General features: G+C 45.1%; 1 protein-coding gene across 11 annotated transcripts in view; it reads left to right on the top strand.

Annotated features, from left to right (window-relative positions):
* RYR3 (ryanodine receptor 3) overlaps nucleotides 1–21,978 on the top strand; it is a 515,713-nt gene that overhangs the window by 369,832 nt on the left and 123,903 nt on the right. For all 11 annotated transcript variants that reach the window (XR_008992553.1, XR_008992552.1, XM_057488647.1 and 8 more), the window contains exons 41-46: nucleotides 30–159; nucleotides 1,315–1,418; nucleotides 4,261–4,396; nucleotides 15,191–15,371; nucleotides 16,527–16,632; nucleotides 19,007–19,127. Coding sequence is in view for 9 of the 11 variants with exons in the window: in XM_057488647.1 (XP_057344630.1) it covers nucleotides 30–159; nucleotides 1,315–1,418; nucleotides 4,261–4,396; nucleotides 15,191–15,371; nucleotides 16,527–16,632; nucleotides 19,007–19,127 (778 nt within the window). In the remaining 2 variants the exon portion in view is untranslated. The remainder of the gene's footprint in view (nucleotides 1–29; nucleotides 160–1,314; nucleotides 1,419–4,260; nucleotides 4,397–15,190; nucleotides 15,372–16,526; nucleotides 16,633–19,006; nucleotides 19,128–21,978) is intronic.

The raw sequence follows: 21,978 nt of genomic DNA, 5'->3' as shown, positions 1-21,978 counted from the left end.
ACACTGACATTGCCCACTTCTCCCCGCAGATTGCTTTTCCAAAGATGGTTGCCAGCTGTTGCCGCTTCCTTTGCTACTTTTGTCGAATTAGCCGGCAAAACCAGAAGGCCATGTTTGAACATCTGAGTTACCTGCTGGAGAACAGCAGTGTTGGCCTAGGTATGTCACATTGTAACTCCCACACATGGCCTCAGAGGTTACACTGCCCCTGCCGACCACTTAGGGGGGAAAGGGAAAGAAGCCACATGAATGCTACAGTGTTTTTCAATATACGAGGGAACGCTACCTGATCTAAAAACAAATTAAATAATGATACCATGTCTTTGCTCCCCACCCTAATGAGAGGTGTTGCTCCCAGCCAGCACCAGTGACAGATTTGTGCTGGCCTAGTCACACAGTTCCACCTCATCTCTCTTGGAACCAGTGGCTTGTGGCTTATGAAATGCTTCCTAACACTGTGGATATAGCCTGGGGACACTGCTGCCCCTGGCCCACTCACCTGACCAGGGGGCAGTGCTAATGATACCAAGGTATAGTTCCGATCCCTCCTTGGCAGGCCGGCTGCAGGTGACATGCCCGTCCCCTCAGCCAAACAGCCAGCGCTTCCCATAGCTGCAAGGCATATAGGCTAAGAACAGCTGTGGAAAAACAGGGTAAATCCATCAGCACCACTAGAAAAGCAGCACAGTGTATACACCTTACTCTTCTGGGTATCAGCCAAGTGAACCTGTGGAAGATGCAGATACACACGTGCAAGCACATGAAAAGTGAGATCTCAGGTTTTCAGTTTATCCAAGGCAACCTCAGGCTCCCAACCTTTCTGTGAAATGCCCCCAACAGTTTTTCCTAATTCTAGCCTGAGAAACAAACAAAGGAAAATCAAAGACAGCATTGGTGACCTGATGTGTCTGTATGAGCTAAAGTTGTTTGAGGCCATTTTTAAACTCTAGATGAAAGCCCCAGAAATGGCCAAGTTGTTTGAGCTGAGTTGCTCAAATGACAGCTGAATCTTTTGAATGATCACCAGATGGGGACCCTAAGAAAATTCATATTAGAAAAGCTCTTGAAAAATCCATGGTCCTGGCTGATTCTGTGAACTGACTTTCTAACTTAATCCTATTCACCATCAGTGATGAGTGTGGTCAGGAAGGGCAGCAAACTGTTCTAGATTGGGCAGGCAGGCCCCCCAGAACTACGTTGTGACCCAGGCTAGTGCATTTGCTGCCCTCTCCTGGCCATTAACATGCACTGCAACCTCCTCTCACTGCTGGGTGGCCTTCTTGTCCCTTTCTCTCTTCTCTCTTCCATCCTCAGCCTTCCCATCAATGAGGGGATCCACTCCACTGGATGTGGCAGCTGCCTCCGTGATGGACAATAATGAGTTGGCGCTGGGCTTGCAGGAACCAGACCTCGAGAAGGTAACTGACCCTGGGGAGGCAATGTGCTGGCACCCACCTGCCTCTAGTGTAGCCAAGCCAAGGAAAAGCAGAGCACAGGCTGGGTTTCCATCAGAAGCTCTTCAGCATTTGGTGAAAATGTGGTAGAAAGTGAGTGGTAGCAGTATGATAATCAGGAACAGCATCTCCTGTGGGCAGGGATAGCCAACTTCAGACACGGACAGGTGGACATCCAGGTTCTTTATATGCAGTAGCCCAATCTCACTGATCTACATAGAACTCACCAGAGACCTGTGTTTCCTAATAAAGTGCAGTGTTATCAAATATTTAAGTTTACATACTAAAGAAAGAGGTTAAAGAAAGAAAACTGTATCATCAGTATAAGGTTACAGAATGCTCGCACATGTCCCGTCCGTGTAAAATGAGGCAAATGGAATGGCCCACGTTGGGACTGTGAGCTGCACTCGTGCTGGTGGTGATGACTGGGGGAGATCCACCTGCATCTTTCCCCATCCCATCTTGGGACTATTTCCCTGACTGGCTGGCTGACAAGATGAAGGATGTACTTCCTGAGGGTGAAGAGGAGTGATCCACTAGGGGGGACAGGGGACAAGGAGCAGGCCACCACTGTGTGTTGGGCTTGGGAGTGCTTGGGGTGGAGCACCCCACCCTGACAAAGTGGACCAGGAAGGCCGCATAGAAAGTGAGGAGCCAAGGGTGAGTAGAAGCTGAGCAGCCACATTACTGGGAAGAGAGTGTCAGGAATGCTTGAAGTTCAGAGAGGAGAGCGTGGTGTGCTCTTGGGAATCAGGACCGTGAGTGTGACTGGTCAGAGGGCCTGGGGGCAGCGGTGAGCAACAAGGAACTGGACTGATGCTACTGTCAGTGTTGCAGCAGAAGTTCATGCTCATGCAGAACCACTGTGTGCCAGGCCCCACTCTGCGCTAACTCACAGGGCCCTTAGAACACGCCTTTTCATTAGTGCCTCCAGTTATAGGAAAGGAAAGACACTAGGCATCATGCTCAGTACCATGGGGTTTGCAAGGGTCAGAGCCGGGATCCAAAAAAGTTTGGCTCCAGAGGCCCTGCTCCTACCTGTTAGAGCATCTCTCCACGGAGCCAAGGATGATGGAAACCATTGGAGGGCTTTAAACAAAGGAGAAATACAACATAATCTGAATTTTAGAAAACACACCTGGTTTCAGGAAGAATGCATCAGATCAGAAACAAGACAACCCTCCCTCCACACACACAGACTCAAAGGTTTTGCCACCCAGCATGCATTGTGTGATGGCTGTTTCACAAATGCCATGTATGTTCATAGTCTCTTCTTCTAGTGGGACAGACTTCAGTTAAACTCTATTCTTCATACATTTAAATAGCAATAAATAGCTCAGTGTTGTTTTTGGTGCTGAGATGATAACTACATTTAAAAAAGTAATGATTCTCTTACAAGAAGATAACTACTGGGTTTAGTACTCAGTACCCCAGCCTCAGTCACCTTTTGACATGATACTCCTCAGCCAAGACCCAAACCTCCCTTGGAAAACACATGGTAAGTGGAGGCTAAGAAAGAGAGAGATGGGGATTTGGGGAGATCTGTAAAGGGGGACAGTGGGGTTTGCTGCCCCCTTTTCAAGAGGTTCTGGTGGCTCAGCATGTGTCAGGAAATCTCCGACTCTGGTTCCTTGGAAAGAAGGGAGAAGACTTGTAAATGCTGTGGTTCCTCCCTCCCATTGATCACACCAGAAGTTAGGACCCTTAAGATTGAGCGACACCTCCCCCATGTGCACACATGCACGCACACTCATTCACAGCTATGTATTTCAGTGGCCAGTGAAATGCCCTCAACCTGTAACCTTGAAACTGCCTCAATTTTGCCTTTATTGATGTTTGTCCTGACATTTTTAAGACCAAATCAAACCTTAGCTCAAAACAGAATAGTATCCTTAGTGATTTAAGATGGGAAGAGTATGATGACAGTTTCTATGATGAGCTTTGACTAAGATTTGTTATTATTCTTGCGAAGTGACTTAAAGTATTTGACTTCAGCAAATGCATGATTCAGTTGAAGAGTATTTATTGAGCATCTGCTATGTGCCAGGTCCTGGGTATTAAAAAAATGGAAAAGACACTATTCCTGACTTCGAGGATTTTGCAGTACAGTGTGTTCTCCTCTTCTCCCTGTATATATCTCAAAGGTTAAATTAGAAAGATAGTTGCATTTCAAGCAAAGGTCTATTTGCCAGGCTTTTTGCCTGACATCTAAAATGTAGGCAGATTCTAAAACATTTTACAAGATCGCAGAGCTGAGACCCCCCAATAAGTGTCTAAACTTGGAAGCAAAGAGAATACTACCCATCCTGTCTGTGACTGGCCATAGCATCTTCCCTGGCTACCCCAGCCCTAACATCTTGGCTTTAGACTTGAGACTACTATTGTTGATGAAGTACTGGAGTAGGGACCCCCGAATAGCCATGGGTCCACTGCGAGTCAACCAGTGGCTGTATATTTTGGTCTTAATATACCATGGCCAAATGAACATGGCCCACCTACATCCACTGTTATCTTCCCAGATGCCTCCTCATTAGGCCTGTTTTTAAGTGGCAACTCCCTCTTGCCAGAAATGGGCAAACAGGGAACTGACAGCTCATGGTGTATCCCTCCGTGACAGTGATAGTCTTACCAATTGCTTGGAAACAAAAATGAATTGGAGATTCTGTTTTCAAACCTCCTGAATTACTAACTTTTAGTCTTGGATTCTAGCTCTAGGGAAATGAAAACCCTTCAGTTCCCAGAACTGTGCAGGCCTTGCAGCTATCCCATGAAGACCTGGGCACTCACTGTACACTGTCCTCGGCAGGTGGTGACCTACTTAGCAGGCTGTGGTCTCCAGAGCTGCCCCACACTCCTGGCCAAAGGCTACCCTGACGTCGGCTGGAACCCCATCGAGGGGGAGCGTTACCTGTCCTTCCTGAGGTTTGCCGTCTTCGTGAACAGTGAGTCCCAGGTTTCCTCAGCCCTTGGAGGGCATACTGGGCACATTCAAGGAAACAGAGACCTCTTTCATTCCTTCCTCCTCGTAAGTAGGACAGGCTGTACATATAGGTGGCAGCTGGCAGAAGAACTCTCACAGCAGCAGGCCAGACAAAGATCAAGGGTGGGGTCTCATGGGCGGGCTACCAAGTGCTAGGGCCCCATCCAGCAGGAGACTCTCTCACAGGGCTTGGGCTAGAAGCTGCTGTGTGCCTCCTCTCCTGTCAGTAAAAGAGGGGTTTATAAATATCTTCATCTCACATATTTCACGAAGTTTAATGCAGGTGTGCCTCCAGATCCTTCAGCTGTTGGGTGCATGGATGGATGAGTGAATGACTAAAAATCAAGAAGAGCTGATTAGCTATAAAAGGTAACTAAAATTCCAGGAGAGAAATACTGGTGTGGCAACTGTAAATGCTATTCTTATAAGAGGTCACCTCCTACTGACAGTGAATTCCAAGTCTATAAAAATTCCTTGGTTGCCCTAGTATACTGAATATTGTGCAAAATAAGTGGACTGCTTTCCTGAAAATGCACCTTGACTCCCAAGATTGTTATAATACTAACTCATTTGTGTTCACATTATAGTTAAGATCCTTCTCCCTTCTCCAAGTTTGAAATTCCAGGCTACCAAACCCAGCTGGGCTGGTTAAGTGATCACACAGAGGGATTGCAGCTAATAAGCAATCGTGCCAATTGTTCTAAGTATGAGGATTATATGCAACTATATTAACAAGATATAATCATTAGAGTCCCATATGCTTTTCTTGTTGCCTACCTTCAGCCCCACCCCACCTGCTTACTTTCCTAATCTGTAATACACTCTATTCTTAATATATGAATGGTTCTAGTTTTTCATGAATGGGTCTGCTTTTACCCCTTTTCTGCCTGGGTCACTGACCTTGAGGTGTCTGTGTTTTGTCCCATGAGTCTCACCCAGCCTGTCTTCGACTTCCCGTTGTGTATTTGGTCCTACCCCTATCCGTTCATCACCAGCGTTCCTAAACCCCATTGTCTTTGAAGTCAGTTCAGAGTATCTTGTAATAATTTGTTCTACCTCCTACCCAAGTGATATCATGCCCAGAATAATGAGAGTTACTGTGATTATAAAGAGGAATTTTTTTGTAGTGGGTTTTAAGTATTCATAAAGCTCACCAAATAATGTAAATAGACTGTATAATACAAGCCAGATCAAGGCAGAACCAATGTATTTACCTTGGCCACCTTCACAGTCAGGATAAAGGGCTTTATGAGTCATGCAGTGAACTGTCTACATGAGTTATGAAGGTAAAGGAGTCCACCGGCAGTGATCCTCTGTACACGACAGTTCCAACACTTGCTTATGCTGGTTACGTTATGACCATTTTGAATTAAACTCCGGACTGAAGTGTTTCATCTGCCCCCTTTGCTTTCAGGCTGGTTTATACCTCTCTAACATTCTCTACAGTGCAATTTCACAATGTGATAAACTTTAGCAAATTGACCCATCTGAAGGAAGATACATGCATTTTAATGTAATGTTTATTGTATCTCTGTAATACAAAGACCATGTTTGTTTTTGGCCAAGGATGCTAGCTTCTGCTTCAGATAATTTACAGTCTAATAAGGGATAGGAAATGTAGACAGAAGCCACTATATAAGCAAAGTAAAGCAGGGGCAGAGAGCTGGAAGGCTTCACACGGGGAACCCACATCCTGTTGTGAAGACCAGAAAAGACATCATGTAGGAGGTGATGTTAGAATGAACTTTAGAGAGTCAGAGTTCCAGAAACAGGAATGCAGGGAGGGGATCCAGTTGGGGAGCAGCATGAGCAGCGGCCTGAAGGCTAACACAGGCTTGCTCAGGAAACACAGTTATTTCAGAGAATAGATACATGGCTGGCAGTGGTAAGAGACGAGGTTTAAAAGGTAGATACCAGCTACAGTGGGGAATACATGACTGCCCAGATCAGAAGTTTAGCCTTGATTCTGTGTGCAGAGAACTGGGAACCCTTTCTGACAGAAGAGACACTGATGGGAACCACAGGGAGCTTCAATACCCAGGTTAGGATAACAAGTCTCTGAATTATAATGGCAGTGGTGGGAATGGAATGGAGGAGATACATTTGAAGAAATTAGACAGAATTTATAGAATTAAGTGGTGGTGATGGTTATGTTGGCTGGGCCTGGCTATATCGAGAAAAAGAAACAAGTCAGATGAAGCTTAGAGATTTAAGGGCAGGGAAAAAAGAAATAAGGATATGAGAAGGAGAAGTTGTTTTGAAATAGAAGATACTGAGCTTGGTTCGGTTCAGGCCATGTTGATCTTAGAATGCATGACCCCCAAGTAAAGATGCGCCTAGTTGGGTTTATAGGATAGAAATCAACCACTCAACAGATTGGGACTGAATAGGCTTGCAGATCATCTCTAGTTGAAATGGTGGGAGTAGGCTGTCACAGGAGAAAGCATGAAAGGAGATGTATGAGGAGGAAAAGGTTAGAATAGTGCTGAACGCCTAATGGAGGAGAAAGAGTAGTTTAAGCACAAGAGTGATATGGAAGAGTTTGGGCCACAGAATGTGGTATCTGAGGTTCAGCTCTCACTGTATCACCTACTTACTAGCTTCATGAATTTAGCAAGTAACTAAAACTTTCCTAGCCTCAGTTTTATCTTGGTTTTTGATACATATAAAATAGAGATAATAATAGTATGTACCTCAGAGTTGTTCTGAGGCTTAAATGAAATAATCTATGGAAAACTTCAATTAGCACAGTGCTGGAAGCATAATAAGCCTGCATTCAGTTACATGTCACTGTTGTTCATGATCCTTACAAGAATATTAGGGCATTTGAAATGGGAAGACTCTAATAGAGTCCTTGGGATCTCAAAGCTCTTAAGACTTTAGGTCTAAAAGGTCTTATAAAGGATTTCCTGGCCACTCTTGTGGCCTCTGCTCAGCCCTGAAAGATAAATGTGTAAATGTGTTCTGTGTGGTCATGGGGACTGCTGGTGAGTGACAGTGGCGAGGGGGGCTGGGGGTGACAGGTGGTGGTGGCGGGTAATGGTGTGTGGTGGTGAGTGGTGATGGTGATGGTGATGATGGGTGGTGATAGTGGGTGGTGGTGGGTTGTGATGGTGGGTAGTGGTGGTGGTGGGTGGTGATGGTGGTGGGTGGTGGTGGTAGTGGTAGTGGTGGGTGGTGATGGTGGGTTGTGATGGTGGGTGATGGTGGGTGGTGGTGGTGGGTGGTGGGTGGTGATGGGTGGTAGTGATGGTGACAGTGGGTGGTGATGGTGCTGATGGTGGGATATGCTGTTTGAGTAGTGGTTATAACAGGTTTTGGGGTGATTGAGGTGGGTGGTGGTTAGGGTAGGTGTGGTGACAGTGGGTGGTGGGTAGTAATGAGTGACAGTGGGGATGGTGGGATGTGTTTGGTGGTAGATGGTCAGAGTGGGTTCTCAGGGTGACTGTGGTGGGTGGCAGTAAGTGATGATGGAGTTGGCGAGGATGGTGGTGGTGACACATGTCAGACACCATTCAAAGCACTTTTAGATGCATTAACTTCATAATGCAAAATCCAATAAGATAGGTAAAGTTATCTTCCTTGTTTTATACAGAAAGACTCATACGTGGAGGGATTAAGTAACATGACCAGCATCACACCACTAGTCAGTGTACAGCCAGAATCCAAACCAGCGTGGTTTGGCTCCAAAGTCCAAACACTACTCAAGTCATCGCGTATTGTCTTTGCAGCACTGTCTCCCTCAGGAACAAGGAGGAACAGCATTTTCTCCTTCGAGCCTGACAAAAATTATGGCATTATTTTTCATGCTAATGTTAAAAATATTTTTAGAAACCAAATTAAAAGTTCTTGCTGTGTCAGAATAATAGAACTGGAAACTTTTTCTAACATTATTTTACCAGTCTCTCTTAATGTTTATATTGAATCTTCTTAAGACTGATCTTTAAAAGAACTTCTTAAAACATATAATTTTCTCCATTTTTTTTTTATTAGCTTACTGGGAGACCTTGGGTTGTGTTTAACTCTGGCAATAATGACATTGAGAAGCTTCTGTTTACCCAGCACTTGCAAACTCCATAACCAGTCCCAACACCCATGTATCTGGGTGTCTGATTTATCCCTTCATAATGCAGTTTCCAAGAAGGAAAAGATTTCTTACCAATCCACAGAAGGGAAAAGTTGTTCTGTGCTTCCTTTGAGTCCTTCGAGTGTTTCAGTGATATCTTCCTCAGGCTACAAACTTACTTGTGAGGAACACAGTGACTCCCAGCTTTGCTGAATCAGTTTCGCTACGCAGATGTATCATCAGTAGCCAGAACTTGGGTATCCATCCTGTGATATGTAAAGTATATATGCGGAGCCATGAGAAGTGACAGGAGACATGCTCTAAATGTTCTGCCCTGAAGTCACTTACAAGTCAAAGCAGGAAACAACAAACCTAAGTAGAATGGCCAGAAACATAACTTTGTAATCAGCCACATCTACCTACATAGTGACACGTGACAGCTGGCATGCCAAAAATGACACTGAAATCTGGTAGAGGGAACCTAGAAATGTCTGGGGAAGAAAGGAAGTGTTGAATAACATTTTGAAGAAGGAGATGGACATAGTTTAATACAGTGATGTTGGAAGAGCATATTGATGAGCCCTTGAGCTGAGGGACATAAATCTTTAAGAGTATGTCAATTATTCTTCAATAAAGCTGGAAAAAACTTTAGAGTCGAGCACAAAGTAGCATGTTACCTTTGAAAGGTACAGTAAATATAGATGCTTAAAAGAATCAGTCCATTTCTGTACAATATATTCTTGTTTTTAGAGTCAGAAAGGATGTAATAACAGTGCTTCAGTGTGATTGGTACTGAACACTGGGGATGGTTAGAATTAAAATGTGTAAAACTTGTCCTTTTTCTCACATTTGCAATACAGTTGTAAAGATCCAGCAGTTTTGAGAAATTGGCCGACAATAAAAGATTTAAGTAGCAGTTTAAAACGATTATGAACATCACAATGTTGTGCTCAGGAGACATTTCAGGTTAGGGTGGTAAGAAGAGAACATAGAATGTGAGGTACGTTGATACATGGCTAGTGCGGGTGGTACGTATTTAAGGTCTGTATTACAGCTTCCCACCAGTTATAAGGCACGGGCAATGTTTCCTACTCCATGTTACTCATTCTCCCACTGGACCTTCTTGACTCTGCCTGAAGAAGGAGAAAAAAATCTGTCACTGCAGTCAGCCAAAGGGTTTATAGAAATATAGGCAAGGAAATGGGACTCCACCTGTAGAAACTTAGTGAAACAGCTTCAAAGGCCAGAAAAAAAAATAGATAATCTAAACAACACAAGTAATAGAAAATAAATTACTCAAATAAGCCAATGGCAAACAAATGCCTAGAGCACAAAAACAAGGAACTCTGGCTGGAGTGAAAGGATGTCTGGCCCTGCTCTTCTCATTCAGCCATTCTCTCCCACAGTACCCTGTGGGGTCCCAGCGATAGCACTGGCTAAGGGTCTTGTCAGTGGCCCAAATGTCCACATGGATGCTCTATGAACCGTTTTATTGGTAAAAATGGTGAATAAACTCTGATACCTAAGTAATTGTGGATTTTAGCTGAAATAGTAAAGCAGAGCAAAAAACTGCCTCATCCACATTATTCAGTATTATGAGCCTGGTGCTTGTCACAAATTGGTTTTCATCAACTCCATGAGAAGGGCTGTGTTTAACAGGTTGGCTCTCCTCTGGCAGAGTGCACCTCAGTTATAACTCCAGGTTTTGATCTCAAGTCTTACTTCACATATTTCATGTAAAAAGCCATATGAATCCAAACTCAAGACACATGGGCAACATTTTAGCATGATCCTGAGATTAAATACTGGTCTCCAAAATTCCTGAGCTACTATGCCAGTTCATGCTGCAAGATTTTCATTCAGACCCTTGGCTTTAAATTGCACATTTGCTGATGATCCCCCAAATGTGCATTTCCATCCTTATTCTCTTCCCTGAGCCCCAGATAATGTAACCTGCTGCCTTCTTGATATATCTCCTTGGAGGTTGAATGTGCATCTCAAGTTTTGTACATTTAAGGCTGAATTTGTAATTATCTACCATAAACCTGGTCTCTTAGATTTCCCATCTGTCTAACTAGCACTACCAACATTACAGATACTTAAAATCTTAGGTGACATACTGATTCAAACATTTTCCATTGAAAATTTCGTTGATTCAATGTCTAAATGATACCTGAAATCCATCTACTTTTCTCCATCTCCCTTGGCCAAATCATACTCCAAGGTATCATTATCTTCCACCTGGACAATTACAGCTTATTAGGTACTCATTTCCCTGCTTCTACTCTAACTCCCATATCAGTCAGCCTCCACTGCATAACAGATAACTTCAGAATCTCAGTGTCATAGGATAATAAGCAATTATTCCTTCCTCACATATGTGCAAAGTATCTGGGAAGCTCTGCTGCAGGTATGTGGACCTGCTGAAGCTGCTCTGTTCCACTTATTTTGGGATCCAGTCTTGACTGTCTTCTTCACTACTGTCCACTGGATCAGTGACTAAAACAGGTAATGGGAGCTCAAAGAATGGTTGAATTAATGGTCAAAAGGGCAAACTGCCCCTGGTTTTCTCTGTGCTGTCACAGTCGTTTATCAGCACATCCCCAGTTCCTCCTGTGCCATGTTAGAAGGCCCTATCGTATGTCCTAACCACTTACAGTGACTAGGTTCATACAGGTTCCCTACCACCATATGAAAGTTGCACTTAACCACAAAAAAGATATGCCCTCACCCATGCCATGTGACTTTATAAATGAACTGAATAAGAATATCTCTAAATTCATTCATGCTGGGCCTCCAGTGTGCTTTCTTACTTGATTGGGACTTGATTGGGCAATGTTCTAATTGTGATCTGAGGAAATGGAGAGCACAGGCTCTTGTAAACAAAGGCTGATACTGATCTGGTAATGCAGTGCTGGAGAGTCATCCCCAGCTTTTCACTCACTCATTTCAAACCTCTACCTTGAATCTTGATAGAGTCTATTCATTTAATCAAAAAGTATTTTTTAATGCCTGCTACATGCCAGATGTTTGAGCATGCAGGATAAGACGATGCAGGCATAAGGCCCTGTTCTTTTAAATAGATGAGTCTAGTGAGCAAAAAAAAATAGACACAAACAGATACAATTTATTAATTGTACTTGCCTTGAGTGCTTCAAGGAAGAGTATGGGGTATTGAGAGGACCTGTCCTCTGGAGTTCCAAGTTTAAGCTGGTTCTTAAGGCTGAAGGGGAGCTACGAAGGCCAAGGAATTAAGTCAAGGGAATAGGAAGCAAGACAGCGTTCCAGACAAAGGAGCTTAAAACAGGGACTGTAGCTGGGATACAGAGAGGAAGAAAGGCAGGGAGCTGAAGGGAAAGCCCGGCATCCCGCTCACCTTCCCCACAGTGAGGGTGACTGCTTCAGTGAAAAGCAGGGAGAATCATTCCCGCTCCCACCCACCTTCTCAGGAATGTCAGAAAGAAAGTAGTAATGTGAAGATAGTATTGAGAACCTTTGAAAAAAGGCTCTGTAAACATTCACACTGTTATTAATATCAGTACTTATTTTGGAACCCAAGCAGAAATACTGCTGCAGGGCCTTGGGCGGTACTGGTTCACCTCAGAGGTCTCCCTCCCTCCCTTGAAACATACCCTCAAGCTCGGTGTTCAGCTTCCCCCGGTGGCTGCGGTTGGCAGTCCAGCCTGCCAAGCTACAGGTGATCAGGAAGAGAACATTGTCTCTCTCTCCATCATGCTGTCCTCTCTACCTTGTGAAGCCTTTGAAAATTTCTTTCCTCGGTTCCCTCTCCAATTAATAGCAATGGCGGCACTTCAGTTCCATCCTCTTGCAAGCTGCCCTCTGCGTCCCTGACCACGTCAATGACTCAGTAGACAAGGGATGGTTTCCTGGGTCAGTTGTCACAGCCAACCTAGTTGGCTTAGATCTGGAGACTTGAGATTTGGATAAAATAAGGCTGCTGTGGCAAGTGAACTTTAATAGCAGACTCAACATAGAACTCAGTCTAGTTTTTCACATTTTTTTGTGCATCGTGGTCCATGTCCCTTCAGACTCCATGCTGCTGCTCCCTGTGGGAGGAGCAAAGTTGCATTCAGCTGGCAGGCTGTGGCTGCCTCCCAGTGTTTCCCTCCTGAGAAGTTTAAGAATCAGAGTACAGTATTTAAATAAGCTTGATTAATAGGGTTTGCTTTTTCTCCATTTTGACACTTAAAATTTCTAAGTTTTAGCTTCACTATTCTTGTAGTGTGGACATACGTGCTACCTGATAAGTTTTGGGGGCCAAAACCATTTGAAAGTAGTGACCTCTGAGTTATATCTGTAATTAAGATTATTTCTACCTTCAGATATATTGATTCTCCTTTTCTTTAAATATCCCTCCTGTGATTAAACTCTACCAGGTACACATGCTAGGTTCAACTAATGAGAAAGCATCACCTTGGGACTTAGAATCATGGCACCATATCTGAGTTCTTCTCCTTGGTTTCTCTTTCATCAACTCTTTCCACCATGCCAGACTGTGATTATTCTACCCTGTTAGCATCTCCTGAGGATTTTCTGCATGTGGATTCTGGCTTAATAAAAACAAATTCTTTTTTGATGTTATACATTAGAGGAAACTTGAAGAAAACTTTTTTATACATATTCCCGTCTCTTCTTGAAGGATTGAACTATAAAACAGTGAGTGCATATGGATGGGCTGTTTAAATGCAGTTTAATGAACATTTTTCTGAATCTAATTATGCAGTTCCAAAACTTAGAGTGGTACATATTTACAATCTTGACTGTTACATGAAATGCAGAAGATTGACTGATAAAAGAGGATGTCAGCAGGCTGAGCTCTAGACCAGGACTATGCTGTGATGTAGGATAGACTCTCCAGTGCTGAGAGACAGGCCAAGTGTGTTCCAGTGTGTTTGTGTGAGAGACGGGCACAAGTTAACATCAGCATTAGGACAGCAAGCTCATCCCCTCTGATCATCCAGACCTGATGAGAGAAATCTCTACGTATGCATTAAATGAGTGGACTCTCTCAAACTTTAAGAGGTTTACGTAGCTCAAGAGGGCAAATGAGACCCGGTAAGGTTGTGAGGTATGCATGCTCACACAGTGATTTGCTAAAAAGCTGGAATGAGAAGCCAGATTTGCTAGGTTCCCATTGTGTAATGCTCTACTCACAACACTTCTAAGTTGATTCATAAAAAGTTTCATTAAACAGAAGTTAAACCCTGTGATAGTTTTAAAATATGTCTATACCTTCTTCTGTGCTCCTGCCCCCAAAGGATGGAGCCTAATGCTTCTCCTTTTGAGGGTGAGCAGGACTCAGGGAATCACTTCTAAGGAACAGGATATGGCAGAAGTGGCAATATGTGACAAGGTTGTAAAAGGCTTTGTGGCTTTTACTTTGCTCTCTCTCTTGAATCTCCTCTGTGGTAAGCCAGCTGTGAGAGCACTGGAGCAGCCCTATGGAGAGGCCACAGGGTGAAGAACTGAGGCCTCTTGCCAACAGCCATGGAAGTGAGCCTGGAAGCTGGTACTCATGTCCAGCCAGCCTCCAGAAGACTGCAGTGTGGGCCAACATTTTGACTGCAGCCTCCTGGGAGATCCCAACCTAGCACCACCTAGCTTAGCCACTTCCAAATTCCTGACCTACAGAAACCGTGAGACAATAAATGACTATTGATTTAGCCTGCTAAGATTTGAGGTAATTTTGTCCCCATGAATAAATAATTAATAAAAAGCATTTCAAGATGCAACCTCTATTATAGAGCACAGTCCTCCAAGAATATCTGATGGTCTTGTAGAAAAGTTTTTCTTCAGCCTTCATCAATACACAAAATCAAAATCATATTTTCTTTGAGTCTTGTCCCAGGGATAAATTCTCAGACACAGAGTAGGATGTCATCTGAGGCAGAAGGTATGTTTTCTGAAGTGGTTTGAACAAGCTGTCAGACTGCTTTTGACTGTAAGTCTGGGCTCTGAGAGGCATGGGTGATCTTTCCCTCCATGTTCCACTGCTGAATTTCATCTTGAAGGAATGAGACCCTGTCTTAGTCATCTACAGTTCTTCCACAGAGAGACACCAACAGAATACAGTTCTCCAGTGTTCCGCTTCTGCACAGCTACTTCAGGAATGACCAAGACAACTTTACCACATAGATTCTTACCTGGATAAATTATTTCAGAGATGCCCTGAGATCCATCTACCCAGACCTGGTTGTTCTGTGGCATTAGACTCTATGACAGGATAGCTCAGGAGTGAACATGTCACTTCTTCAGTGTTAACTGAGGCAAGTCAGCTTGAGTTACCATTTTCCCTCTCTCAGGAAAGAGGGAAATATGTTTGAGCAGCCCTTCGTGGAGTTAATAAAAATGTGAAGTCCTTCTCTGAGTCACTTGTGAATGAATCGGTAATCTGTGGTAGACTCCAGAGTGTAATTTTTGCCAACCCCAGCACAAAATCCTGAACTGAAAAGTGAGATTCTGTTCTATAATGGTTAACCTTAATGTTTCCGATAAACAGGTGTTGACCTAGTTTCTCAAAGCTCACCCTTCTCTCCATCACCATTACCTCCTAATCTTGAGAGTCAGTGACAAGCTCGATCAAATACTGTCCCCCCAGTCTTATCAGTTAGAAAGAAATTCTAGGCTTGTCATTTCCAATAAGAAGGAAATAATGCCCCTTTCCCTTAGGCGAGAGTGTGGAGGAAAATGCTAGTGTTGCAGTCAAGCTGCTCATCAGACGCCCCGAGTGCTTTGGCCCAGCCCTGCGCGGTGAGGGAGGAAATGGTCTGCTGGCGGCCATGCAAGGTGCCATTAAGATCTCCGAGAACCCGGCCCTCGACCTGCCTTCTCAGGGATACAAGAGAGAAGTGTAAGTGAATGAAATTGCCTTCTGGCCCCCGTGTGGTTTGTGAGCTCCCAGAAACTATAAGTACATGGGTTTTTAAGGAATGTCAGTGACTTTCCCCTGGTAGAGAAAGCATAGTTGTTGACAGTTGTTAAAACATTTTAAATCACTTTGTCAAGCACATTGCTGTCTTGACTCTCCCGGCGAGCCTAGGGATCAGAGTCACCTTCACGCTGTCCATTTCCCCTACGGCTCAGACCAGGGGGTAAGTCGAGAAGTCGGCGAGCTCTACCAGCCAGCCCTGCGCCTCCCTGCAGCGTCACTGGGGGCGGAAGCTGTACAGAGGTTCAAAGGCCTGCACCGGCCAAGCTTGCGGCCGTTGTCTAACTCTAGCCCGTTCCCGTCCGTGTTTCAAATCTCAATGCCTTATTGCTCACTTTTAAAAGAGGTCATACCTTCCACTTCCTCTTCTGCAAGGGTTCTGATTTGATTCTTTAGATAAAGAACTGCATAATAAAAAACCATGGCATATGTATTCTTGGTATGTAAAGATTAAAGATGTAATTGCTAGTTTAGCCAACTGCCTTGTGACTTTCCTTTCATCATGTCTTGTGACCATATTCCTTTCTTCTATCGCAGCCTCTAGATTAGTCCCCAAAATCTAGAGAATGGATACAACCCAGCAGAGGTTATTCTCCAGCGAGTTGGCTTTTTATCATTCATTCTGGTAGAACTAGAAAGAACCCAAAATAGAAGCTGTCCAAACTCCCTGTGTAACACGAGAAAAAACTGAGGCCCAGATCAGAGGCCTGGTCACCACAGAGCTGGGGCACGGACTCGGCCCGCCTGCCTCCTAGTCCCGGGTGCTTTCCATGTAGATTCAGGGAGAAGGGCATGCGTGGTTGGTTTGGGGAACACACTGCCATTCCGTGTATGTACGGTCTGCATGATCAGTTCATGCCTACAAGTCCATGGCACCCGAGGCATGCCATGGACAGATGTCTGGGTCCTCTGAGCTCCCTGAGGGAAACCACCGCATTGGGAGGAAGGGTGTGGAAGGGAAAGGTCATGTGACGCCCAGGGTGAGCAGTACGTTTCCATGTCAAGCGGCTCCTGTCTAATCACATGGCCACTCCTGCCAGGCTTCCTCACACCTCCCCTGTGTTGCTTCTTTCTCAGCACGGAGGACAGTGAAAATGAAGAGATGGTGCACATGGGCAACGCAATTATGTCATTTTATTCGGCTCTTATAGATCTGCTGGGCCGCTGTGCTCCTGAAATGCACGTGAGTGAGACTCCCCAGGGGCAACTTAGAGGGGCTTGAGCCACCAGTGCTGTAGATTCCCTGAATCTAACTTCTCCCTCTATGTCTGGCATTTGCTAACATGTCTCTCCCTCGGTTCCTTTAACCTGACATCGGAGGTGTTTCCCACCATTCATACGTGATTCTGCAGCTTTCTTAGGATGAGTCCTGGGCAAATCCCTTTGCTGAGTGATTTCTCTTGGGCTGTAATTGGGTTTATCCTCTACACATTCTGTTTCAGATCAACTTGTGATCAACTTGTTTCTTGATCACTGCCATTGGGACAACTCCACATGGCAAATTCTCTTTCCTCAATGGCCACGGTGTTAGGCACCAGGAAGGCAGTCTCTTCCTGTGCTCCATGTTAACTTATTGCCCAGAAGTATGCTTTGCAGGCATACTGAAAACGATGGTTCTATTTTTACAGGATGTCTTCTCAGACTTCCACTTTTGACCTAAAAAGTTGTGTTCTTTCTACTGCCTTTTTCACATCTGCTGGAGGCTGAGAAAGAGTGTGACCTTATTTCACATAAGGCCTCATGTCAGAGAGGAAATAACTGCTTTCTATATGAAAATAGAAAAAGAAAAATAGCCTTTTAAATTAAAAAAACACTTGGTAATTCTTTAAAAAGAACTGTTTGATCTGCTCATTCAGGGCTCTGGTGCCTGCCTGCTTCTCCCTACAGTGTTCACTGCCTTTGTGTTATTTCAGAGCATCTCCCAAAAGTACTCACAATATAGGTTGAGTTGATATAAACTGGTATCTGGTATCGATGAGATTGTTTATGCGATCACGGCCAAGTTGACAGTGGACTTGTTGTACTTCTTTATGATAATGAAAGACAGACCCATTAAAGTAGTGGCTTTCAAATTTTTTGACCAAAAAGGTTTTGCCATAGTAAGAAATAATTTACATTGCAACCTAGTATATGTATATTTCAGAAACAAAATTTACTCTTACTACAGATGTTGCACTCTAGTATTTTCTATTCTGTACTAATCCATTTCATGCTTTTTCATGCTGGTCACAACCCACTAACTTGATTTTACAACCCACTAATTTGTCATGACCTATATAGTTTAGGGCACCACTTTAAGCATCCACTCTTACCTTTCTCCCAGTATGTCATGATCTTGCCTAATACAGAATCTAACCTGTTTGCATATCCATCTGCAGGTGTTCAGGGAAACTTGCAGTATGGAAGAACCTAGGTTAAAATTCCTGTGTATAGAAGAAAATCTAAATCTTAACGAGGGAGGCCAGTCAGAATTCTTCACCCAAGATTCTAGTTCCTAACTAGATAAACCAGCCTTACCCCCATGGGTCCATCTTTCCATTCTGTGCCTTTAAACAAATAAAGGAACCTTGAAAAGCAGCCAGGGAAATACTATTCTAAAGACTTGGGGATGGGGTGTCATTTCTCCTGATCACCTGTCATCACTTCAGAAAGAAGATTACACAGTTTTCTTATTCTCAGGAAGACGAGGGAGACCTAAACCATCACTGCCCCTGTGGAAAAGAGCTCCTTTCTTGCTAACTGCCGCCCTGGCCCAACACTTCACATGCCCACACACCCCCTTTCTCAGAACTCCTCCCCGGGGCCCCTGCTCTGTGAGTGGTGGTAGGAGGGGAGATGCCATCATCAGTGACAGCCTCCCCTCTACCCCCAGGAACAAGAGGTGGCAGCGAGGGTGTGCACACAGCCATCCTTCCCCTGGGGCCCCCAAGTGTGCCATCCAGCTGATCCTGAGCTCAGAGCAGTCGAGTTCTTGGCTGAGAACCTGTGCCCAGGAGTGCAGTGGCTGTCCCCTCCTGCAGGAGGAGGTGTGCCTGCATGCAGTGGGTGGCCCTTCTGTGGCCGCATGGGTCAGGTTACCCGTTCCACCCCAGGATGACTCCACTGAGGTGCTCCAATCCTCTGTGACATTCTCTACACCCCTCTTTCCTACCCCCAGCCCCCATATTAATCAAACTTTTAAGACACTGAAATTCGTAAGTCATTTCTACATTTAGCTGTATTCCAGAGTCTGGAATCGTGGCCACATTGTCAATACTTCTGCCCTGCCGGTTGACAGCTCCCTGTATTGCAGTCTCCCTGAGAATCACCAGCAGGCCCCACATTCACTGCCGAGACTTTTACCAGAACTGTGCGACCTTTGTAACCACAGCAGGTTATTTCCTCAATAGCACCTCTTGTAGAAAAGCAAGATTTTCTTGGCCATAAGAGTCTATGCAATTAAGGAAATACAATCACACACCTGCCCTGAAAAGAAACCCATTGCACTGCAGGAGATTTGGGGGTGGAGCCGGGCTGTGAGGGTTTCAGTTATCTGACTCTTCAACCGTGCCTTGCAGCTTATCCAAACAGGAAAGGGGGAAGCCCTGCGGATCAGGTCGATCCTGCGTTCCCTGGTCCCCACCGAGGACCTGGTTGGCATCATCAGCATTCCCCTGAAACTGCCATCCTTGAAGAAAGGTAAGAGAAGCAGCTGAAGGCTGAGTCCCACCAGTCCCCCAGAGGGCTGCTGGGTCCGGCGGGACAGTGCCCGTGGGCGCAGCGCTCCCCCCAGGCTCCCACTGAGGGGCATGCAGCCCAGGGGCACATCTTGCTGTGAGGAGTTGTTCTCTGCTCCTGGTTCCAGCCAGCTACTCTCTCCTCTGCGTCCCTGTGTCAGAAACTCCCATACCTACATCCCATCGATATGGACAGTCCAGACCTCACTGTCCTCCAAACCCTGTCAGAAAGGAGGCTGATGGGATAGGACAGTGAAAGCTCTCAGCACAGCCTTCCTCCTCCTTTGCCCCAACATCCTCCAGATTGTGTAGCCACCTGGGGCGACAGACGGATAGGGTCTGACACAGGCTCCCTTCTTCTGCAGTCCTGTACCTCAATGCCAAATGTCCCCAGGGCTCCTTGGGACATTTGGCATCAATCACGGGTACCTTTGCAAGACTTACAAGTCCCCCAAAGCATTCAATTTCTCCACGTCATTTTTCCTGCCGTCTAGGCGGCTTCCTCCTGGCAGATTGGGGAAGTGAAAAGAGACCGTGGTTCTGACTGTTACAGCGTTTCCCAAACGGGTATTCTGCTGAACATTTTTTGTAGAAGATGTTAGTTGATGTACATGTTAACAAGGATTTGGGAGTCAAATAAGTTTGAGAAATGGTTTGGAACACACCACATTTTTTCCAGCTTCATTGAGATATAATTGCTATCTAATTGCTTACATTATGTAAGTACAAGGTGTATGATGTGATTTGATACACATATATATTGCAAAACATTTACCCCAAGGTTAGTTAGCACATCCTTCACTTCACATAATTACCATTTTTTATTGTTGTTATGGTGAGAACATTTAAGTTCTACCCTTAGAGCAACTTCCACGTATACAGACAGTACTGTTAACTGCAGCCACCATGCTGTATATTAGGTCCCCAAAACTCACTCATCTTATAGCTGAGATTTTGTACCCTTAGACCAATATTTCCCCATTTTCCCCTCCTCCCCAGCCCCTGGTAATCATCAATCTGCTCTGTTTCTGTAAGTTCAGTGTCCTTAGATTCTACATGTAAGTAAGGTCATACACCTTTGTCCTTCTCTGTCTTACTGCATTTAGCATAATGCCCTCAAGGTCCATCCACATTATTGCAACTGGCAAGATTTCCTTCTTTCTTATGTGTGTGTCCATCACATATTCTTTGTTTGTCTGTTGATGGACACTTAGATTCTTTGCACACCTTGGCTGTTGTGGATAATGTCACAGTGAACATACGGCACAGCTATCTCTTCAAGACAGTGATTTCATTTCCTTTGGACATTTGCCCAAAAGTAGGATTTCTGGATTATATGGTAGTTCTACTTACAATTTTTTGAGGAACCTCCATACTGTTTTCCATAGTGGCTGCACCAATTTATGTCCCCACCAGCCATGCACAGGATGCTCTTTTCTGTCTACATCCTCACCAGTATTTGTTATCCCTTGTCTTTCTGGTGATAGCCATTCTAATAGGTATGAGATGTTACCTTGGTGCAGTTTTGGTTTGCATTTCCCTGATAATTAGTAATGTTGAGCAGCTTTTCATGTACCACCTATTGGTCATTTGTGAGTCGTCTTTGAGAAACTGTCTATTCTGGTCCTTGGCCTTTTTGAATTGGATTATTTGTTTTTTTGCTGTTAAGTTGTATGAGTCCCTTATATATTTTGGGGTCCTCAGCAGGTCTAGTGACTAGGGACCAGGGCAGGCAGTAGTGGTGGCTAGAGCTGGTGGTGTGCACATGCTCAACTGTAGGGACAAGCGGTGGGTGCCTGGGCAGTGGCATAGGCCAGTGACAGACACATACACAGTGACAAGAGCAGAGCCAGCAGCAAGGCCCAGGGCCAGCTATGGGTGCTGTGCACCTGCCTTCCTGCAGCTGACAAGAATGGGCAGTACAGGGGGAGGGGCGGAAGATGGCGGCGTGAGTAGAGCAGCGGAAGTCTCCTCCCAAAACAACATATATCTATGAAAATATAACAAAGACAACCCTTCCTAGAATAAAGACCAGAGGACACAGGACAATATCCAGACCACATCCACACCTGAGAGAACCCAGCGCCTCGCGAAGGGGGTAAGATACAAGCCCCGGCCCCGCGGGAGCCGAGCGCCCCTCCCCCCAGCTCCCGGCGGGAGAAGAGCAGGCAGAGCGGGAGGGAGACGGAGCCCAGGACTGCCGAACACCCAGCCCCAGCCATCCGGGCCAGAGTGCAGGGCCCTCGATACTGGGAAAACAGGGCAGCAAGAACAGTGAGCGGGCACTGGAGGCCGGGTATCGGAGGACATAAGAAAAGCGCGCGACCATTTTTTTTTTTGCTTTTTTGCTGTTTTGTTTTGGCGAGCGCTTTTTGGAAGTCTTAAAGGGATAGGGACCCCAATACTAGGGAAACAGAGCAGAAAGACCGGTGAGCAGAGGCCTGAGGCTGGCACCGGAGAATAAAGAAAAATGAACGACCACCTTTTTTTTTTTTTAATTAAAAACTTTTTTTTTTTTTAATTCAAAAATTTTTTCTTTTTTTTTTTTTTTTTTGGTGGTCGTTGTTTTGTTTTGGCGGGTGCTTTTTGGAAGACTTAAAGGGGCAGGGCGGGTCACTTAATCCAGAGGTAGGGAATCCGGGATCTCTGGGCACCCTAACCCCTGGGCTGCAGGGAGCAGGGAGGCCCCTTACGGAGATAAATAGCCTCCCAGCAGCTCCTGCTCCAACGCGACTCCAACATTTTGGAGTAGCTGCCCGAGCCAGGCCACGCCCACAGCAACAGCGGAGATTAACTCCATAGCAGCCGGGCAG

This window comes from Manis pentadactyla, chromosome 11 (genome assembly GCF_030020395.1).
Source record: "Manis pentadactyla isolate mManPen7 chromosome 11, mManPen7.hap1, whole genome shotgun sequence".
NCBI classification, from domain to species: Eukaryota; Metazoa; Chordata; class Mammalia; order Pholidota; family Manidae; genus Manis; species Manis pentadactyla.
This window is presented reverse-complemented; position numbering and strand designations above follow the sequence as displayed.